Source organism: Drosophila subpulchrella, chromosome 2R (genome assembly GCF_014743375.2).
Source record: "Drosophila subpulchrella strain 33 F10 #4 breed RU33 chromosome 2R, RU_Dsub_v1.1 Primary Assembly, whole genome shotgun sequence".
NCBI lineage: Eukaryota > Metazoa > Arthropoda > Insecta > Diptera > Drosophilidae > Drosophila > Drosophila subpulchrella.
The window spans coordinates 12,704,592-12,726,383 of NC_050611.1; the positions used below are offsets into that span (position 1 = coordinate 12,704,592).

The 21,792-nt window shown below is 42.2% G+C and overlaps 2 protein-coding genes across 9 annotated transcripts in view; one reads left to right on the plus strand and one right to left on the minus strand.

Annotated features, from left to right (window-relative positions):
• LOC119549367 (AF4/FMR2 family member lilli) overlaps positions 1-3,457 on the plus strand; it is a 70,098-nt gene extending 66,641 nt beyond the window's left edge. For 3 of the 6 annotated variants that reach the window (XM_037857394.1, XM_037857396.1, XM_037857395.1), the window contains one exon: positions 11-3,457. In XM_037857394.1, the coding sequence (XP_037713322.1) occupies positions 11-1,616 (1,606 nt within the window). In that variant the 3' untranslated portion in view covers positions 1,617-3,457. The remainder of the gene's footprint in view (positions 1-10) is intronic. The other 3 variants (XM_037857398.1, XM_037857397.1, XM_037857399.1) reach the window with 1 other exon arrangement.
• Positions 3,458-5,376: 1,919 nt separating this feature from the next.
• The window catches only part of LOC119549368 (neurogenic protein mastermind), a 77,565-nt gene continuing 61,149 nt past the window's right edge, over positions 5,377-21,792 (minus strand). For 2 of the 3 annotated variants that reach the window (XM_037857401.1, XM_037857402.1), the window contains exons 4-6: positions 8,297-8,576; positions 6,826-7,944; positions 6,071-6,723 (exon numbers count right to left, since the gene is read on the minus strand). In XM_037857401.1, the coding sequence (XP_037713329.1) occupies positions 6,071-6,723; positions 6,826-7,944; positions 8,297-8,576 (2,052 nt within the window). Of the gene's footprint in view, positions 6,724-6,825; positions 7,945-8,296; positions 8,577-21,792 lie in introns of all 3 variants that reach the window. The other variant, XM_037857400.1, reaches the window with a different exon arrangement.

Sequence of the window (21,792 nt, forward strand, 5' to 3'; positions counted from 1 at the left end):
ATCATTACAGTGGAAGCAGTTCCAACTCGGGCAGTGCCTCCATTTCCCATTCGCTCTCCGTGGAGGAGATCCAGCGCATTCGGAGCAATCTCAAAACATCAAAGTCATCGCCAAACGGCTTTGCCAAGAAGCCAGAGGAGGAGAAACCACAAGAGCAGCAGCACCAGCAACAGCAATCCCACCAGCAACCGCAGCAACATCTGCAGCCAGGCGAAGATGAGTGCGACAACAGCAGCTCTGGCGTGAGCAGCGAACAGGAGCAGATGGCAATGGCTGCAGGAGTGACACAGCCGGTCGGTGGAAAGCCCACCGATACCATCAAGAAGAAGCCTTCGGTGACCATTGTGGAAGAGCCGAAGACCATTCCCGATCAGCCCAGCAGCAACAGCGGCCACACCACCAAGCCCATGGCGAAGACCACCATCAGCATAGGCGGCGCAGCCAGCGCAGTACCCACAGCCACCCTTACGGTGAAGCAGCTTGTGCAACAACAGCATGCACCCGCTATCCAACAGCAGCAGCAGCAGCTGGGCAGCAAGCAACCAGTGACTGTGGCCAACAGCAACAAGTTCTCGCAACAGAGCAACATCAACAGCAATGTGATGAGTCCCCAGGTCTTGGGACGCATTCCCAACGTGCACCATCATCAGCAGCAGCAGCAACAGTCGTCGAATCCCAACCAGAAGCTGATCGCCACCCAGCAGCAGATACTGCAGCAGCAGCAACAGCAGCTGGCCCACCAACAGCATCTACAACAGATCCTCAAGGCGAAGGCCGCTGCGGCCGGAGGAGCTAGTAATACAGCCGCCTTGGTGGCCAAGCATCAGCAGAAACTACACAAGGGAACCAGCAGTGGCCACGAATCCGAGATGGAGGCGCGTTCCGATCTAGAGGATGATGATGGCGATCTGAGTCCCTCGCCGCCGGCCAAGGCTTTCCAGCGTCACAATTCGCTGACGCGCAAACAGGCAGCAGCGATTGCCATGCAAAGGGGTGCCACTAGGACCACAGCGGTATCCCTGATGCAACTCCCGCCGCCATTGGAGGCGGACAGCGATGGAGAACCGTCGCAGCTCACGCTCCAGCGCCAGCAGCCCCATCACCCCTCGCAGACCCACCCACATCCCCACCAGCTGCAGCAGCTTCAGCAGCAACAACTGCAACAGCAGCAGCAGCAACAGCCGATGGCCGCCCACATTGTGGGCATGCTGCCCAGCGGACAGCTGGTGGCTGTTGCCTCTGGCGCTGTTGCTGGCGTTCCGGGCGTTGGGGCGGCTGCGGTGCAGCCGGGCAACAACAATCTGCAGCAGCTGTGCACCGACAATCTGGTGCTGGCGCCACCGCCGCAGTTCTGCGATTGCAACGATGCCAAGCACGCGCCGCAGCCGCATTTGCCAACGAGCCAATACCATCCACAGCAGCAACAGCAGCAGCAGCATCAGCAGCAGCAGCAACTGCATCAGCAGCAGCAACTGCAACAGCAACTGCAGCAGCAACAGATGCTGCAGATGCACCAGCGTCTGTCCGGCGGTGCTGGGGCTGGAGCTGTGGGCACCTTGGGAAGGGTCCGCATCGTGGGGGCCATGCCCAAGGCCAACCACCATAGGTTGCACTAAACTAAGCCCGCGGAATCAAATCAACTGTTTGCCAAATCGTTATATCGTTAGTTAGTGTAAGTCAACAGTCATTGCCACTCACAACGAATAACTGCAACTGCCTGCACCATCCGAAAAAATGAAGAGCGAAGACCGTTTTAGACACAAATCAATCAGTTCAATGGCAAGAGAATGTTCGAACTCCAATTTGTTTGATTTCGAAATCTTTAATTACTTTTATTATATTTATTGCGTGTGATATAAATTTATGTAGGCTGCCCGCGAGCAGCAACTAATCGCTGTTTGTAATCAAACAGCAAGTATGCAATATTTTATGATTAGTTAACCGATCCCAACATCCTACAATTGAAAACAAACTGAGAGGCGGTAGCCAGAATTTTATTCTAGAATTCGTTCTTTTAGTTTGCTTTCGAGCTGCACAATACAATGTGTCCGATGTTATTGTGGTACGAGTATAAAAATCCGCATTTTATATTAGTTCGTAATGTGAAAGGGCGCCAGCGCCAGGCAAGTTCATTTATTCAGTATCCATCCATTAATCATTCGTGTTCGTGTTCGACTAGTGCACAAAACATTTAAACGACATTAACATACTCTAATACACAACTAGCGTAGGTTTTATATGCCTAAAGAAAGCAGGGAGGCGGAAGATGCACCGAGTAACAATAATATTTGAATTTGAGCATTTAGCCGAATTTCCAGTCAAGTCAAGTCAACTAAACTAAACTAACAAATACTATATGAATAAAACGTATAATGTTTTTAAATAAAATATTTATAATACAAATATTTCAATAGGCGGCAATTTTATAATCGAAAAGAAAATGATGAAAAAAAAATCGAAATTTAAAACAAAACGTAAATTTTTGCTAGTAAAATTTACAGATTTTTACTTTTAAAAGATTTTTTGTATAATTGTTTTTTTAGAGAAAAACTTTAACTTGCCAGAGTATTACATGGGGAGATTTGAGATGAGGAAGTTACGTATTGTATTGAAAGAGGTTCTCAAATATTTGCCAGCGCTTAATGCAAATATCGTCATAGGCAACCCAAACTTATAAATGCGTTTTCACGAGTAACAATTATTATAACTAAGGCTGATTTTATTGCATAACACATACAGAACACAAAATCGAAACAGCATTCGCCTACACACTGAATGAATTATAATGAAGAACTAACCTAACCAAGCAAGCGATTGATGCATTTACATTGTTTAAACGAAAACTCTTTGAGGTATTGCAAGAATTGGATGGAAATATAATGAAATCGTTCGAATTGGCAGGCCGCACCTTTAGCACTAGCATCTAAGTGTTGAAAAGTTAGAAAACCTAAAACTAAACCATAAAAATAAACATACGAGTAAATATTGGAAACTTTAGCATATAATTAGGTTGTAGCACACTTTTTAGTTCTCGCAATAGTTGCTAATTATTTGTAAATTGTTTTAGTTCCCCCGCCCACACCCGCGCGTACATGTACACAAATATAATTAGCCATCAAGCTTGTTAATTTTTAAGTTAAACTGTCTAGTAAATCAACGTGGAGTGCTCAGTTAAGTTCAACACATACGTATGTAACTACTTGCAGTTCCCATTACCATATGATGGGTACACGCAAGGCGATTACGAGCCGATGCAATTGCGAATGTGTTGAAAACGCTATATAGAAGGATTATTGAATATGCCCATGATAAAGTTAAACAATTAAAGCACACACCACCACACATACACTTTAAATGCAAGTATTTCAAATGGAATAATATGGAAATATTTATCATAAGTCGTAAAATATGCAATTATGTATTATGAACATGCGTATGAGAAATTAATAAATATGAATGAAAACTATATTACAGATTATCTTTTTTGGGCTATAAACTTTATGATGGCGACCCCCATATGCAGGCCTTAATAAAAATGCAGTAAATTCGTAAAGTGAAAAAAATATCAGGACTACGGAAAAATGTAGTATAAATAATTTTAGTTCCCAAACCGCAATCAGCACTTTATTAAAATTGCAACTGTATCTATTTTTTCAAACGAAAATAACTGTCGCCCAAATAAAAACCACATTCAATTTATTTACAAAAGTAATATTTTTCTATTTTATTTTTACTTTCATTTTTTTAATCGTAAAAGAACATCTTTAAATGTTTGTTTTTGCTTCCCAACATTTCGTTCCATCTCGGAGAACAACAGAATGGCAAACAGAACGCTCACGCACCAATACATTTCGGCTAATCAAATAGAAAACCAAACGCTTGTCCAAACCGATTTAAATCTTGTGTGAAATAATAGCAGGCTTCAAGCAATTGCAATGTGATTGCTCTTTCCAGTAAAGATTCGAGATGGTAAATATTTCTTGTTATGGTTTGCCGCTGGCAGCTGGTTGCTTTCTTGTTAATTGATATCAAGTTCGGATTTGCTTCTGTTTCTTGCCGGGATCGGCCTCAAGTTTCGCGGGGAAACTGATCAATGGAACTGCTTAGCGAGGCGGCTTCTGAACACCTTACGATTTTACTCGCTAGTTTGTTTTCATGGTGAAATATATATGTAATAATAATATGCCATATTGTATATAGTAATAATAGTGTATATATAATTTGCGGTATATAATAGTTATAAACAAATTTTTACTTCGTATCTTTAGCATTAATTACAAACTACAATTCGCGTATTTTATTCATTTATAATTGTAATAGTAAATTTTGTTAGATTTTTATCGTTTGTTTGTCTGCGGCTTAAATACTTTTCATTAAATTTATTATATATTTTCTTTGCTAGGCGTGTGCTATGGATTTGTTGCTGCTGATCCTAATTAATTTAAACTCTGCAAAAATGGCTGTGAGCTGTCTGTTACTATATAATTGTGGAAGTGGCAACCGCTGTGCCCGATTCAAAAATTTCTATGGCCTCAACTGAACGTCTAACTTATGGACTTATGGAATTGCTCTAATTAGTTGTCGTACAATAATTTCATTGCTGGAATCTCTGGCGTTTTCATTTCATTTGCTTGTTTTCGCGATTTTTTGTTTGCTCTAATATTGTTCGTCCTCCTCATTATCTTTATCTTTATCTGTGTGGGCGTGGCTTGGCTTGGCATGGCATCACTTGGTAATGCGGCCAGGCGCATGTAGTAAATATAAATTTCGATCTCCGCTTATCTCCTCAAACATTTTGTGGCGACTTAACACTAATTATATACTCGTAAATTGTTAGCGCTGCTTTTACAGTAATCAAATATATCGGATCGCATACATATGATTTGTATATTATGTATTTGTGGGTGTATATCAATTTATTTAACAAACTACTAATTACGTTTCACTACCAAAAACTACGCATAATATATAGTGTATATTTTTTAAATATGTTTTGTTTGCGCAATTCTCGCACTGTTGCTCCGCGTTTAAAATTCCATTTAAAAATGAACTCGTCTAAAAAAATTAATGTACAATAATAATTATAATATAATAATAATAACTGTTTCTCCTTTTCAAATTTATGGTTTTTTAAAAAGTTCTTCCCTTTCAGTTTTGCTTTGTGGTCTTCGCTTTTTGTTGTTTTCTCATTTGATTCGCTTATTTCTCAATTTGTGTTTAAGCATTTAAAATATCACCAATATTTTTGCTCTTTATTCTGACAGTTTCTCGATTTTGTTTTCCCATTTTTTTTGTTGTTTCTTTTAGTTTGTCGATTTTGTTTTTATAAAAATTAAATTAAATTAAATACAATATAAAATGTACAACTATTTTGTGTTTTTTTTTCGATTTTGTTTTGTTGTTGGTTCTTTTTGCGTTTGCTTCCATCATTTCATCTGGCTTTTGCTTAAGTAATCAAACGAAATGGGGCGTGCAATCCGCTGGGCGTGGCACTATAAATTTGCATTAAGTACAAGTGCTTAAGTTGCACAACGAGTCTCTCAGTGTATGTGTGTGTGTGTGTCGGTGTATGTGAATTTTGAAATCTGTTTGGTTGATTTTAAAGTACTTGCGAATACTTTTCCAATTTCCCTAATTCCTCAGTTCGACCGGTGCATATGGAATGTCTTGCGAACTCTCGCCGCCACGCTGCCACGCCCAGTGGGCGCTCGCCTTGGACCTTGGGAACAGCTCTACTAATAATACATACAAATACAATACAATACAATACAGTGGAGTCCACGAAATTAGAGTACATAGACGAACGAACTTAGCTTAGGAATAAATTCACACACAAATAACAAACAAAATAACTTCGTTGGCAGGAACGGGGGGAGGCGGGGGGCCTTGGGGGGCGGGGCTGTTGGGTTCGGCTGCCCAGGCCAATAACAACAAGAGGCAACAAAATAAAAATCTAAACAAAACTGAGGCAACATCGTGGTGGTTATGGTGGTGGTGGTTGTGTTTGGTGCTGGCTGGAGGTGGTGTTTTTTAAGTTTGAGTGGTTCCCGACAGTCGTCCACGTCTACGTCTACGGTATGTTGAAGTCCTGCAGGTTGAAGTTGTCGTTGTCGAGGGAGTTGATAAGATCCTGCGTGGAGAAGTTGCTGTCCACGGGCAGGTTTTCCAAGAATTCGAGACTAAAATCATTCGAGTTGGCCACCACCGAGTTGATCGTCTGGCTGATGGAACTGGCGCTGGCAATGGTCGATGACGAGTTGCCTCCGCCGGCTGTCACGCCGTTGCCGACGCCACCATTGTTGTTGCTGGCCGAGCCCGGCACCACGCCCCCACCACCGCCGCCCCCCGGTCCCATCTGCATCATCTGCTGCTGCTGGTGCGTGGTCGTGGTGGTGCTCTGCACGAACTGCTGCTGCTGCTGCATGGTGATCTGCTGCTGGGTCTGGCTCATGTGCATGCTGCTCATCTGCATCTGGCTGGCCATCATGTTGCCCCCGCCGCCGGACTGCTGCTGCTGGAGCAGTTGCTGCATCTGCATGTTGCTGCCGGCACCGGGTCCCATGTGCTGTTGCTGCTGCTGCTGCTGTTGTTGGCGCATCATCTGCTGCTGCATCTGGGCCGGGGTCAGCTGCATTTGCGGCACATTCGGGCCGGACATCATGCCGCCAGCATTGGGTCCGCTGCCCGCCGCTCCGTTGGGTGCACCATTGGGCATGAAGTTGCCTGTGAAAAGAGATGATGGTGTAAGTAAAGTAAGCAAGGGTTTTTAGCTAAATTGATTGCCCTTTTTAAGATGATATTGTGAAAATTGGGCATAATACTTACCTCCATTAAATCCTCCGGGTCCCTGTCGCATGGGTCCACCAGGACCTGGTCCGCCGAAGCCCATCTGCGACTGCTGCTGCGTCATCATCATGTGCCGCCACTCCTGCTGCGAGCCCATTGGCATGCCATCGGGCGTGACCTGTACATTCGGCGGTCGCTGCTGCTGCTGCGGTCCGCCCATTGGACCGCCCGCTCCACCGCCATAGGGCACGCCCATGCCGCTCCTTGGACCGCCGCCTGCTCCGCCATGCTGCTGCATATACATCGCATGTTGCGGTCGCATCATTGGACCTGAGGGTGGGATGGGTTGTTGGGTCATTCGCCGCATGGCCGCCGCCTGGGCAGCGCTGTTGGGGAAGCGACCTCCGTTGGCGCCGCCGACGCCCCCAACGCCACCCACGCCCACTCCTCCGACGCCCACGCCTCCGCCGCCCACCGTCTGCTGCATCATCTGGGCCTGCATCAGCTGCGCCTTGGTGGCATTGTACTCGGGCGGCGGTGGACGGGCGCCGGACATGTGCTGCTGCTGCTGCTGCATCGCCTGGGCGCGCATCATTTGCTGCTGCTGCAGGAACTTGGCCTGGCTGGCATTGGGCACGGGGCCTCCTGCGCCCGGCACCTGACCTGGTCCGCCGGCACCGCCACCCATCATCATCTGCTGGGCGGTGGGACCACCGGCATTAGGGTTCTGCATCTGCATGGGGTTCATGGGACCACCCATCTGCATGCCCGGCATGCCGCCCATGGGTCCGCCCATCTGATTCATTGCACCGTTGTTGGGTCCACCGGAACCAGGTCCGCCGACCACGCCTACTCCTCCATTGCCAACGCCCACGCCAACGCCTACGCCCACTCCGACCTGCGGCTGCTGCATGAGCGGCACACTCGGACCGCTGGCATTGGCCGCCGCCTGCGCCTGCGCCGCTGCTGCCGCCGCTGCTGCAGCTGCTGCCTGCGCTTGCGTCTGACGCTGGCGCATATTCGGCGGCACCTGCTGCTGCTGCGCCGCCGCCTGTTGCTGTTGCGCTGCTGCTGCCGCCGCCGCCGCTGCTGCTGCCTGTTGCTGCTGGCTGAAGTTCATGCTCTGGCTCTGGGAGAGCGAGAAGCCGTCGGAGGGAACTGGAATGGAACAAAGGTGCGATAAGTTAATTCTCTCTAATTAAGTCTATAATTTATACTCAAAAAAGTACTAAGTTCAATATTACTTAATCAAGGAAAGCAAACTCTGGATTTATCTCGACCTTAGTACTTTTCAACAATTATTTTCATATATTTAAGAACAGTTGTTATATTATCTTGATTGATTCAAGAAGAAAATCTTTATGGCTATACATTCAGCTATTATATTCAGAACAAAATGTTCTTAAATATATTTATTTTTTTTAAAAAAGTTGACTTTAAGAGTGGGTAATTTTTGTAATTTATAGTACAAATTGAAATTTAATCTTTTGTGGTAGGCACTTGAACTTACCATTTGCATTGCTCATGTTTTGATTTGGTTGCTGCTGCTGCTGTCCTGGATTTGGACCGCCATTGCCCACGCCCACGCCCACGCCCACTCCTCCGCCAGCGTTGCCGCCATGCGGCTGTTGCTGCTGCTGCTGGGGATTGGGTCCGTTGTTGCCGCCGGGCTGCTGCTGCTGTTGCTGCTGCTGCGCCTGCTGCTGACTGAAGAAGACACCTTGCTGGGCGGCCACCGAGACGTTGCTCTTCATGTCGCCACTCAGATGCAGATGCTGACCAGCCGACACCTGTTAAAGGATAACATTATAGAGGATTAGTCAGTAGTTGCTTATTAAATTAAGAAAAATAGAGAGCGGAATAAACAAGATCAAGTAGTCATGATCAATGTGAGAATTCGTCTTCAACACATATTCGAGAAAAAACGTTCTTGATATAAAGACTAAAGTGCTCTTAATTTTGTTTCTCACATTTCTAAAAAGATAGTAATCTCGCAAACCTAAAACAATTTATTTAGATTGATTTCAAAATCTAAAATTGAATCGATCTGGTTTCACTTCTTTTTATTTTTTGAGTTTTGGATCAAAAGCTCAAAAAACTATAACAAAACTCTAAAAAGAAGTTGTAACGAATCAGAAAAGAAATGTACCATTTAAACTCTATTTTATAAGCCAAACCTATAAACGAACAAAATACTGCGAAAAGGGATTACCCCAATATCTCATAAAAATCCTATAGCTAAGAAAAAGATTTCAAAAAGAAGATGAGATTGACTTCAAGCGTATCGCATGGATCTTTGATCTTATTTGTGTTATTCTGGAGACATGCACCCACATTCGACAGGCCACTCGAATGGTTGTCACCGGCTCCTGGCACTTTGGTAATTTGCCTGGAATGTCAGGGCGAGGGATTTTTGAGGCTAATACCCGACACATAGCTTGGCATCCGTAGCCCAAGGAGGGAACATGGGAGGGGGTGGCAAAGGAGGAGGCCAACACCTTCTCCATTTGCAGCTGTCTCATTTGCTGTCAGCTCGATGTGTCGCCCACACAAACACACACACACACACACAGGCAAGGAGAGTGGGTGGCAGGCTTTCAAGCTTATTATCGCCAGGATGGCTTTCGAATCCGCATTGACTGCCAGACACACACACACACTCACGAAGAGAAAGAGAGAAAGCCAGAGGCAAGCATAAATCTTTCGGCACTTTTTCATAGTCTACTTTGCTGCGTTTATCTGTCTGTGTGCGCTTCACCGCCTGCACTTGGAAAAAATAAGTATCTGGATCAGCAGATAATCTTATTATATGATATTCACAAGTAATATATTAATTTTAAATATATAAAAAAGTGTTTCCTTACTTCTTTCCCTTTGAAAACTTTATACGAGGGGTTTTTATGTTAAGAATTATATAAAATTTCATAAAAACGAGTATTTATATTTTCTATCAGTGCACGTTTATATATCTTCGGGGGATTCCCCCCACTGAGCAGCAAATTTGCCATTCATTTGTTATTGTAATGGGCCCAAAAAGAGCGCCGGGGCGACATGCAAAATGAGCGGAGGACAGCAGCGCCTGCGATCGACCCTGGAACTTCAATGCCATCCCAACTCCCCATTTTACCCCCAAACCTCTCCTTGCCCTCGAATGTTTGCCCTCGGAACTCGCCACCTCACACCCAAAAATCTGCGAGCAGCGAATAAATCTTGCCACCGGAACACCGCACACCCTGGGATCGAAGTTCCACATAGTTTCCATGGCTTCTGACGGTGATTTTCCTCGTTTTTAAGCCACCCCACTTGGGGGACCATTCAAGGCTTATTTTCCTTCACCCTCCAAGGGGTTTTTACACTTCATGTGTGACCATAAGCAATAGCAACAGCCAATGCAATAGCAACAACAAGCCCACTTAGCAACTTTGCGGTCGCGTTTCCCTTTTGAAATAAAGGGTCTATAGGGTAGGTTATGAAATTCAAACTTAAATTTAATATATTTATTAATTGTATAGGAAAATAGTTTAACTTAATATTAAATCTTTTGATAATCTAGGATGTTTAGTTAAAACAATTTTTTTTTTATATATATGGGATGCTAAGGAAACAGCAAATATTTTAGTTACCTAGAGGTACTTTAACACAAAATAAAATTAATAAAATAAAATTTTTTTACTATAAAAATGATTTAATGCCCCCCTCTAATTCTAAACTTTAATATAGGATACCGCAATGTCTAGCCTTTGAGCTATGGCCTTTGTTCCTGTGCCCCCTTCACTCTGTGCTGTTGCTGTAATTGCTTGTTGGTTTAATTTATTGTGTGTTTTCTGCAGCTCCACGCATTTTCATTTCGAACTCGCGTGCGAGCAGGAGGGCAAATGCGTGGTTCAGTGAGTGCGAGTGGGAGGGTGAGGGTTAGGGGGCGCAAAGTACGCTGATTAAAAGTCATGGACTCTCGTCGGGGCTAATTGAAGTTTAGTGCCTTGGCTTTGGCATTGGTCGGCGTGTGGCAGGCAGCCTTCTGCCCAGCCACCAAGGACCCACCCCCACCCACCACCCACTCGTTCGAATGTTGGCCATAAATCATGCGCCTGCCCCTCTGAATCTAAAGCCAAGGTGTAAAATGTTGCCTCAGTGTGGAAAGTGGAATTAGGTTTCTGGCATGATATGTGTGGTCCTATACACGCAGAGAAAAAAGCTGGGGAATATTTTTCCATTTCACTTTTTTAAATCTGTTAAAAAAACGGGTTTTTTATAAAAAAAACACAATGACAACAAAATTGAACTTGTTATTTATTATTATTATTATTACTGATCAGCTAAAAAATTGATTTTAAATTCTAAATTAAAAAAAATTGCAATATAACCCAATTTGAATTTTCAAAATAATTTAATTTGTATGTTTTAAATGTAAAACTTTATAAGATGTAATAAAAAAATGTATTCACATATCACATATAATTTTCTCTCTGCAGCCACTTTCTTTACTCAAGGCACATAACTTGTTGGTTCTATTAAGCCCAGGAATTACAGCTTCTTTCTCTGCTGTCAGTCATAAATACCTTCCCCAAATGAAGTCGATGGGCCTTGGTTAAACATCGATTGGCTTTGGCTGCGGATCGAAGCCCAGAACAAGTTCATAAAACAAATCATTACAGCAGCTTTCATAAAAAGACAAAACCCATGCACACAGATACGCACACACACAGAGACCCAAAGGCGGATACACAACCACTAATACATAAAATATCAATAAAAAAAGTTTAAAGGTAACTGCCGAGGACGAAGGCGCAGGATTTTTGGGTGGCTGGATGGGGCAGGACTTGCGGGTGAACCGGAGACGCCGCACGAGCGCGTAAATCCTGCAGCTATTACCCCAGCGCCGCCATATTGATTGCGCTGGAGACAAACACAGATACACTCCAACACAGAGAGGAGATACTCACACACACACAGACACACACACATGTAGAGCAAGGACTCTAAGCAGGAAATGCGCATTTGACAAGCCAAAAAGATTGCCGCACGCCCCACGCGCTGTCAAGGGAATGATATGGCTTGGTGGGAGGGTTGGAGGAGGTTTGGGGTGTTCCAGGGGGCAGTGGCGGCGGCAGGGGGATGCCTTGCATATAGACTTGACAATGATATATGTGACTATCCTGCCAGTGGCCTGCATGTGTGTGTGACACATGTAAGGCTGGAGTATCACTGAAGAAAAAACAAAAATACACCCAGCGAAGAAGAACATAAAACTCCAAAGGAACTGCGGTCCCCATTTTTTTTTTCGAGCGGTTTTCATTCACATATCTTCAACTCCGCTTGGCTGACCAGGCACAACTGTACCGACGAAGCCCACAGCCAAACTTGTTGCCCCACTTGCACTTAAAGTAATTGAAAAACTTGAAAAACAGACACCGAAAAACAAGCAGGTGCGAAAAATCTCAACAAAAGGTTTTATGATTAATTATTGCTGCAGGCCAACCTTCTCTGAATTTTGCTTTCCTTGGCATAGTCATTTTCTAAGCTAAACTAAAATTGAAGTGCATGAAAGTATAATATATTGAATATAGAAACCAAATTTGATTATAAAATTGTTTTGAAAAATATTATAAAGCTTAAAAAGGTTTAGGCCTTACATTTTCGATTAACTTAAATTAAAGGGGATAAAAGTAAAGATGGTCTTTGGTACTATATAATGAGTATAGAAAAAAAAATTTGATAATGAAATTGATTTGTAAAATATTAAAACGCTTAAAAAAGGTTTAGGGTTTACGATATCGATTATACTTCTCTTACAAAAGGTTGGTTTATTTTTATTTTTAATATAAAACTTTTAAACTCGATTTGGAAATCTATTTATAAAACTACAAAGCAAAATATACTCCCTACGCAAATATGATAATATTTCTGGTGTTCCATTTTAAATTATGGCCATATGACACTGGCTAAGAAATTCAACTGATTGGCAAAAATGTTTTTTGATATGTATATTAAAAACCTATATTTTTATGTATAGATGTGCTACTAGTTGCCCTTATTTGTATTATTTTTATAGTATGTAGTTCGAAATTTAAACCAGTGTCATATGGCCGTAAGAGAAGTTCGCCTACAAGTGAAACGGCGTAAAAGTAACTCATAAAGCACCCACCCACTTGGAGCCGCTTGGCAGCCGACCAAAAATTGAAGAGTCAATGAAATTAGTAAAGAGGCCACGCCCACTAACGCCCACTAACAACTGCCCCCAACATGATTTAGTCTGGGCTTTAGTTTTGCTCTTTCCTCAGTTCCCCATTTCCCTGTCGCTTCTTGATGTTTTTTTTTCGCTTTTTTCTTCGTTTTGGCAGAGAAGCCAAAAAATCCAAAATGAAGCCAAGGGAATTCCAGGGTATGGGGTGGGTGTATAGTGGATAGCCACCCGTTGGGTGTCTGTCATTGGATATTTGTGTGACATAAACTAGCTGCCTCGTACACCCCCCGCTGGGAACTCCCCATCCCCCACAACGATCCTATCCCATCGCATCCAATCCAATCCAATCCCATCCAATGAGGTGTCCGCGCTGCGTTATTTAACGAAATTATGACAGGGAATGGAGATGGTAGATGGTAGATATAGGGAACGAGCGAAATCTCATTTGGAAAAGCGTTAGAGCACGGCGAATTTGATTTTTAATTGCCAGCGACAAGCTGGAAAGCACCAGGGCTCAAAAAATCATATTGCTGGGGGTGGAAAAGGTAATCGGATTTTATTGAAATTTTAAGGAACTTATTATGGCACATAACCTTATTATGGGTGAAATATGTTTTCTATTGATATCTGGTGGATGAAAGTGATGGATTTTTAAACCGAAGATATGTCTTTCATACAGATAATAGTGAATCATCATTTTTATTTATCATAACCTTTATAGATGCAGAGCTTTTAAATGGAAGATTAATGGATTGATAATCTATAAACATGTAATATAGACCGTAACCCTCGAAATTGTCTGATCAGAACAATAATAATAACAGATAATATAGGTTTAAATTACCTAGATCCAAAGTTTATAACTTTAGTATTATTGGAGTTCCTAGGTTTGATATGATTTAATAAACATCCTCTTTTCACCTACGCTTGAAGACCCAGACCTTTTAAAAGGATGATCAATGGATTGACAATCCATACAAAATGTGGTTTAACCCTTAGCCCTCGAAATGGACCGATCAGAATAATAATAAAAGGTAAAATAGGTTTACATTATTTGGATCAAAAGTTTATAACACTAGCATTATTGGAGTTCCTAAGCTTGATATGATTTAATAAAGATAAGTAGCTAATAAGCATCCTCTTTTCGCCTATAAAAGTGTAACCCTTGAAGACCCAGGCCCTTTAAAAGGATGACCAATGGATTGACAGTCCATCAAAATGTGGTTTAACCCTTAACCCCCGAAATGGAGCAAACTAACCCGATACCCGTCCAATTCCTTCGGGTTCAATTTAATGTAATTATGCTCACTTACGGTGGCAAATACCTGGTGCAGATTGCTTCCCAGCACACTCTGCATGCCTTTCGCATTCCGAGATGCAGGCAATCCTCAACTGCTTTCCCCGAAGAGAGAGTGAGTGGAAATCTCCTGGGCGGTGGGGTTATAACTTTCCACACACACAACACACACACATGTATAGGCATGCAGGAAAACTGCAACGCGTCCATCCACATTCACATCCACATTCCCGTCATCGTCATCATTGTTGATGCCGACATATCAGCCAACTTTCAGCGCGGCAAGCGGTGTGAGTTACGCCCCCATTTCCCCCCCACTTTCCCCATTTTCCTTATCCTGCCCATGCCACCCAAGGGACCCTAGTTTTCCCAGTGGAGAGGAGAGAAAAACTTTTGAAACAGTTGCAGTTTGCACACAATGCCAGACAATCTGCAGCAGGGGGTGGTGGCTTGAAACGAGGAATAGATACAATAGCTGGCCGCCACCCAACACCCACTTTTCCAGCCCCTTTCAACCACCCATCCACCCCCCTTTCAATGCGGTTTCCGTTTCCCTGGGTGTGTGTGTGTGTGTATTTCGGCTGCTGCAGCATGTCAATGATCATAAATTAAACTTGCAATAATTATAAATTAAATTTTGGCATAAATGGCCATGAGAGCGGCCCCCAAAATGCTTATATGTAGTGGAAAAGGGGGCGGGGGGTGTTGCATTGTGTGGTGGCCAAAATGAACTGCACTATATGCATATGTCATGTGGGTCAAAAGGGGGGTGTGTTGGGGGTGAATTGGAAACGGTGCTGCTGCTGCTGGCTTAAATTATTGGGGGTTTTGGCTTTGGCTCTCGGTCGATGGATGACTTCGATTTGTTTGTTGGCTTCATTTCAAAAAGGGTTTTCGGATACAGATACATAAATACCCATAGGCGGCACATGCACCGCTCAGGCACACCTGTGGCAAATTTATGAAAAACATTTTAATGGATCGTCTGTCAAAAGTTTACGAGGTAGGGCAGCCCACCAGCCTTTTTATCAGCACCATTTATCAGGACACCATAGCAAAATAGCCATAAATATACCAGTTCAATGAACTTAAAGTTACAAATTTTGATTCTACTGTAGAAAATGTATTTAATAATATTAATTTAATTTTAATGTAAAGCCAAGAACGTAATAAAACAAACAGATTTGGATACCTTTTCATTGCAAAGAAAGAACCCAATGAATATTCCTAAAATAGTTTATTCCATGAATTTCTACTTCTGAAAACTAATTTTCAAAAAATCTAAAGCACGAATAAAATCTAAAATAATAAATGATTTTCCTCTCTTGAGGCTCTGCAAAGTTCCAAGAAATTAGAACATTCGCTTTTGGGCCAAAAGGCCATTAACCATTTTCCCTGAATGGTGAATAATGAATAATGAATGTGAGAAATCGACAGATATATGTATGCATATATAGAGAACCTAATCTGGCAATGATTTCATTACTTATATTTATGTTTGCTGTGGTTGCAGCTGCCGTTTTTTCCCATTTCTCTTCATCAATTACGAGGCGGGAGTGCATAAAAATCAAAAGGCATTTGCAGTTCGCCATTCCCAGTCGTTCACTCGACTTGATGGATTTTTAAATTAAATTTAATTTGCAATTGCATTTTTAATTTGTTGCCGTAGCCGTAGCTGCTGTAGTTGCTTTAATGGCGATTTAATGCCGCTGCAAAAACAAGTCGTTTGTAGTGGAGTGTACTGGACCGTAGAGGAAATGCAGCTAATTAGTGTAAATATTTTGCGTGCCCAGTTCGAATATTTGATTTAGCCCGTAATTGCCGAGTAAAAAAGGCCAGCTAATGGGGATCATTACACGATCAAGCTGAACCGATCTGATCTCCTCTGATCCCAATCACAATCATAATCATATGATCAACAAATGACTTCCTGCATTAACAAGATCATGGAAGAACAAAGCAGCTCGCCAGATCTAATGAGATCAGATCGGTTATATCAAGCTTATCTGAAGACGATAAGCGAGCCGAAAGCGGAAAATCCGCAGCTGAGGGCACAAGTCGGATGAGTCATATAGCTGGCATCTGATAGATAAAGCAGCTGCATGGCAACAGCAACAACAACAACAAGAACGATGGGCGAACAAAGGCCCCCCGGCGCACGATCAACATCAAAATAGCATTGAGAAGAATTCTTCTCGCTGCGATTCTTTCTCTCTTTTTGCCGCTTTTCGAGTGACTGCATCTGTGAGATACAAATTAAAACGCTAAAGAAACGCGCGCGTCTCTGACTCACCCAGCAATTTGCAAAATAAAGGTAGAACGTGACAATGATTTTAAATAATAATAAGAAACACGGAAGAGTTAAGGGAAAGCGCAAAGCAAAGAGACAGATAACCAGAACTATTAACCAAAAAAGCTACTAACTTTTAAAAATAAAAAGATTACTCCATCTTAAAAAACTCTTCTTACCCACTGACTTACCCAGCGAATTATGGTAAACAGTCTTTAAAATAATTCAGCAACAATCGTGAAAAATTCCGGATTTCCCCACTATTTCGATAAAACGAAAATCAATTGCTGTTTGGAAATTTTCAACATATTTGCTTATGCATGTGCCGGAACTTTGTCAGCAGAAAGTTCAACATTCGTTAATTTTATTTACTCACACACAGGCAAACGCACACGTACGCATATCCCCACACACACACACATTGGTAAATAGAGGACACAACAGAATGCAAACAACAAACAAAAAAGCAAAGCTGCAAATTTGGCAGAATTATCCAGCCATATGAACCCGGCCGCCCCCTTGTTTTCCATTTTTCCCCCCAGGATCAGCACATCACCTGCATGGAAATTCGCTTTGCATTTTCACCTAAATTCGAAACGAAATTTCGCAATGATTTTCCAACAACCGAATGAAAAATGGGAAGGTTGGTTCGAATGGTATGCTGTTTTGTGCTGGAATTTTTCAAGAAATTTATCATCACCGAATACGAATGTCTGAACGAAAAACAGCTCTTAAGTTCTATTGGAAAACATGGGGAACTAATAATTATAAAAGCATTTTGTAAACCTCCAAAAAAGGGAATTAAGTATACCAAAAATACTAAAGCCGATACCGCAAAATACAGAAAACTTACTTTTTTGCACTTACATTTCACTCACTTTCCGCTTTTCCACATCCTCATCGGCACCCGTTTTCCATTCGCTTTCCACTGCCACTAACCTCAACCATTTACATTTTCAATTACTTTGGCTCGGCGAGTTTTCAAGTGACGAGCATTAGACACGCACCGCAGCCACGCCCCCACACACACACACACTCACACGCCCCCTTACGAACACCAACGCAGCTAAGATCAAATGAATGTGGCCCATACAATATAATATTACCCATACGCCACGTGGGCCCTAAAAGGAAAACTCCCATTTTGGAGTGGGCGTTGTCGCATAAAAGGTTATTTTCGCAGAAATTAAAACTTATGGTTAATAATCTCAATGCGCTGAAATATCCCAAGAATGTTTCCATAGAACAACAGCACACAAAATACAAGAATTACTTTATTATTTAGCGTGACACTGGTTACCATTTGCTTCTACATGATATTGATTTTCCTTTGGGGAACAGAAAAAAACGAGACAACTTTTTCTACGGTCTATATTTAAAATGTTTTCCAAGTGACGTCAGCGTGTTTTCTATTTAAGGTATAGCGAAGCTATATTTGCATTGCAACGAATGGAAAATATTTAAATCTGCTTTAGATTGATATATGTTTTAAACAGCTTGAGACACCTACGGAGTTTGCCAATTGACGTCAAGAGCTTGGCATTTAAAATTGAGCCATGTCTTCTTAAGAATAATAATAATAGTACTGAAAGATATCAATCATATGATATGCATATTTCTTTTTAATAATAATACTAATAAGGATAATGAAAGATATTATCATATGATTTGCATACTTCTTCTTAATTGTAATAATAAAAGGTATTATCCTATGATATGCAATCAGTTTCTTTGTTTATCCTAAGAGATCTCCTTTTGTTCTTGATCCTTATACCTGCTGCAACTATTCCAAATCCAGTTTGCAATTCCATAATTCCACTTGATCCCTTCAACCCCCTGGACAATCCCCTCATCGTTTTCACAGTCGGATTTCGTGTTATGGCCGTAAAAGTGTGGCAAATGTAAGTGAACAACAACTTTCCTGACCACTTGACCTCCCGGGGAACCCCCGTATTCCTTCATCCCGGCTGTTGGCAAAGTAATTAATTTGATAAAGTGGCCGGGCAAAACGTTTCTGCAGTGGGTGGCTGGCTGGTTGGGATGCCCAAGGTGTTGTTATAAGGGGGGGATTTTCAGGGCCTGAAGGGTTTGAGGGCCCTGCAGACATATTTATGGCCGAGAACATATACGTATATATATATAGGATATATACACATCCTTCCCAATGTGTGTGTGTAGTGGCAACAGATTGTGCGTTCTGTTTTTGGGTAGTTAATGAAATGAGTTCGGTTGTCAACGAAAAGCCAGGGAAATGTCACTGGAAATTATTTTGCGTGTGACCGAAGCAACAAAATTTAATGGAATTTCAAATGCCGGCTAGCATGAGTGTGTGCCAGTGTGTTTGGTTTGGATTGGTAGTGCAATAGCCCTTTATCCTGGGCCCAGAATTTACACTTTTCGACCAAGACTCGTTTGTTTGCCCACCGGCCTGCCTTTGCCTCGTTTTTACATTTTACATGAATTTGCGTCTGAGTGGCGCATGAAATTGCAACAAATTGTGCAAATACTTTGTTTCTGATATGAGTCGAGTGTCAACCTTGTCTGCCATTCTGTCTCGGTCTGTATTTTCTTTCTTTCGCCAGCTCAAATAAAAACTAATTTGAATACAGGACTGCATTTGTTGATAACAACCAACTTTTGAGCCAGGAAACCAGACTGGCTGATACCTAAACGAAAGTTTTTACAGTGCCCCAAAGCCAATCTAAATATACGGAAAATAAACCGTACAAAAATATATAAAAAGGAAAAGGCGGAAAACATTTTGTAAATCTTTTTGGCAAGCTTTGGCTCCAGTTGGAATCGCTTTTTATGCCCTGGCAGCCTATAAATATGCGACGTGAGATGTTTGCAGAAAACACACACAGCAGCACCAGGCTCACACACACAGATGCAGAGGGAGAGCCTTGTAAAAACCATAGCATACTTTGCAGCGTCCACCAGGATTTGTTGCGAGATTAGAAAAATTAAACTTAGAAAAGGATAAAATGGAGGGAAAGAGGATGAAATAGCTACTGAATAGCAAGTGGCGACAAGCAAATTATAGCAAATAAAATGCAAAACCAGTAGCACCAGCGAAAAACTTTGTTCCCCGCGAATAATTTCCATTAAAATAGATTAAAAGCTGAAATATTTATATATATTTAGCAGGGGAGTATATGTTGTTTGGGTCCAATCCCAATGCCCCAAGGAGGTGAAAGTATTAAAAGTACTTGCTTACGCATTCCTGCTGCCACGTCTTCATCTCAGTGTTATATGAAGCGGATTACATGGCATAATAATCACGACGAAGGGGGAGATACACACATATATATATAGATAGATAGATAGATAGATATGGCAGGGCAAGGAGGGGTTAAGAACACGCGCAAATATTAAATTTTATGCCGGCGGCAGGGGAAAATAGCTGAGGGAAAGTGCTGAAAAGAAACGCCGCAGGGAAATGCCAAGCAAAACGGAAAGGTGGGTATCAAAATGGCCAGGTGAGCGAAAGCAGGGGCAAATACCCCCAAAAAAAAAGAGACAGATAGCAGGCTTAGCCCCAGGAAAGTGAAATATTACGGCTAAATGCTGAAGATGTGTGAATAAACTGATTGATATTGCTGCCATAAGCTGTCAGATAATCCCTCAAAGTCTGAGAACAGCAAAAAAGGAGGCTGAGAACTATAATTGCAAGGCGGGAACTCAAGACATATGTATTAAAATGGGGATACACAGTTGAAAGGTTGAATCAAAATGATTTTCACACATTTTCAAACACTGCCAAAACACTTAACCCCAAAATACCGTCAAAGTTCATCAACTTTTCCGCTCACCTTTCCCCAAAAACTCAAAAAAACTCTCAACACCACCTGCAAATTGATTGAAACGCAGCCAAAAGCGGCAAGCGGAGTAGGAAAACAGAATGAAAATATTACGAAACTTCGCTTTCGATGCGCCAAAAACCATCTTGCCAACCCAAGCAAACCCCACACCCCATAAAAATCCCCCTGAAACTGACACGAATGGGAATATAAAAGGTAAATAATGTGACCTTTGAGAGCATCAAATGCGTTTCGTAATGGGCCCGGCCAGAAAAACAAAACTGAAACTGAAATCTCAAGCGGAGCGAGATCCGAAAAATTGGGATACCTAAAAACAACAGCCGGCAAATTCGTTGAATTATGAAAGAGGCGGGAAAATACCATGTTTTCTTTTGTTGCTAAAGTTTTCCGCTCATAAATAGGCTGCCTGTCTCTTTACGCTTTTACTTACAGCCAAAGTTCCCTTTTCATTTGGGGGAGGGGGGGAGGTAAATTTATAGAGGTTAATGCTGTTATACAGATGTAAAATCTGCCAAATAAGTCCTGGCCCCATAAGCCCTGTCAAGGCGAGTTATGTGAAGAGTTGTTCTCGGGAATCTCCGAACCCCGAAACTGAAATTCGGGGATTTGTTTTTATTGCCTTGGCGCCTGCGCATTGTATGGCCGCGTTTTTCTTTTCCATTTCATTATAAGTACTTTGGATGCTGCCTAGATCTCCACTTCCTTGAGGTTATAAATTATTTATTGTTTATTGATACAGGATGATTTGGAGTTCGAAGTTGGTCGCATGTGCTCGCATTTCTCGCTTACTTCATTAAGTCGCCCCGGGCAAAGTAATAAAATCAGATATGACCCTCTCTTCACTCTGCCCTCTAGCTGTCTCTTTCGTTGCCCCTGTTGCTGTCTCTTTCTGCGGCTGCCTGGCAAGTATAATTTCCGCACATTTTCACGTTTTGCACATTTCCGCTGCATACTTTTGTGCGCCCTGGCATTTTGATGACGCTTTCGCCTGCGGATCGACCAACCGAAGCCTTTCTCCCCTTTCTCCCATGGCTTTCTATTTTTTTTTTTTTATTGTATTTTACACAAATTCGTTGGTGGCTAGAACTATACAGTTCCCCGTTGTTGTCGCTGGCATTTTAACGAGTTAATGCAGGACATGCAAAATGGCCAACATTTTGAATTCATTGAACTTTTAGCCGGGGTAAGGTTGTTTTTGGTCTGGTTGTTGCCCGGTTTTTGTGGCTGCATGGTTGCTTTGGTTAGACGTGTAAGTTTCATTTTGCACAATAAGTATCTGATAAATTTTATTTGAATTCTTTGCGTCCAGCCAACTTTTTTCTTATTAACAGAGAGGAATTCTTGTGTTGAACTTGTTTTCGTTCCAGAACTATAAAAAAGTTTCTTTTGACTATGGAATAAATACAACAAAATT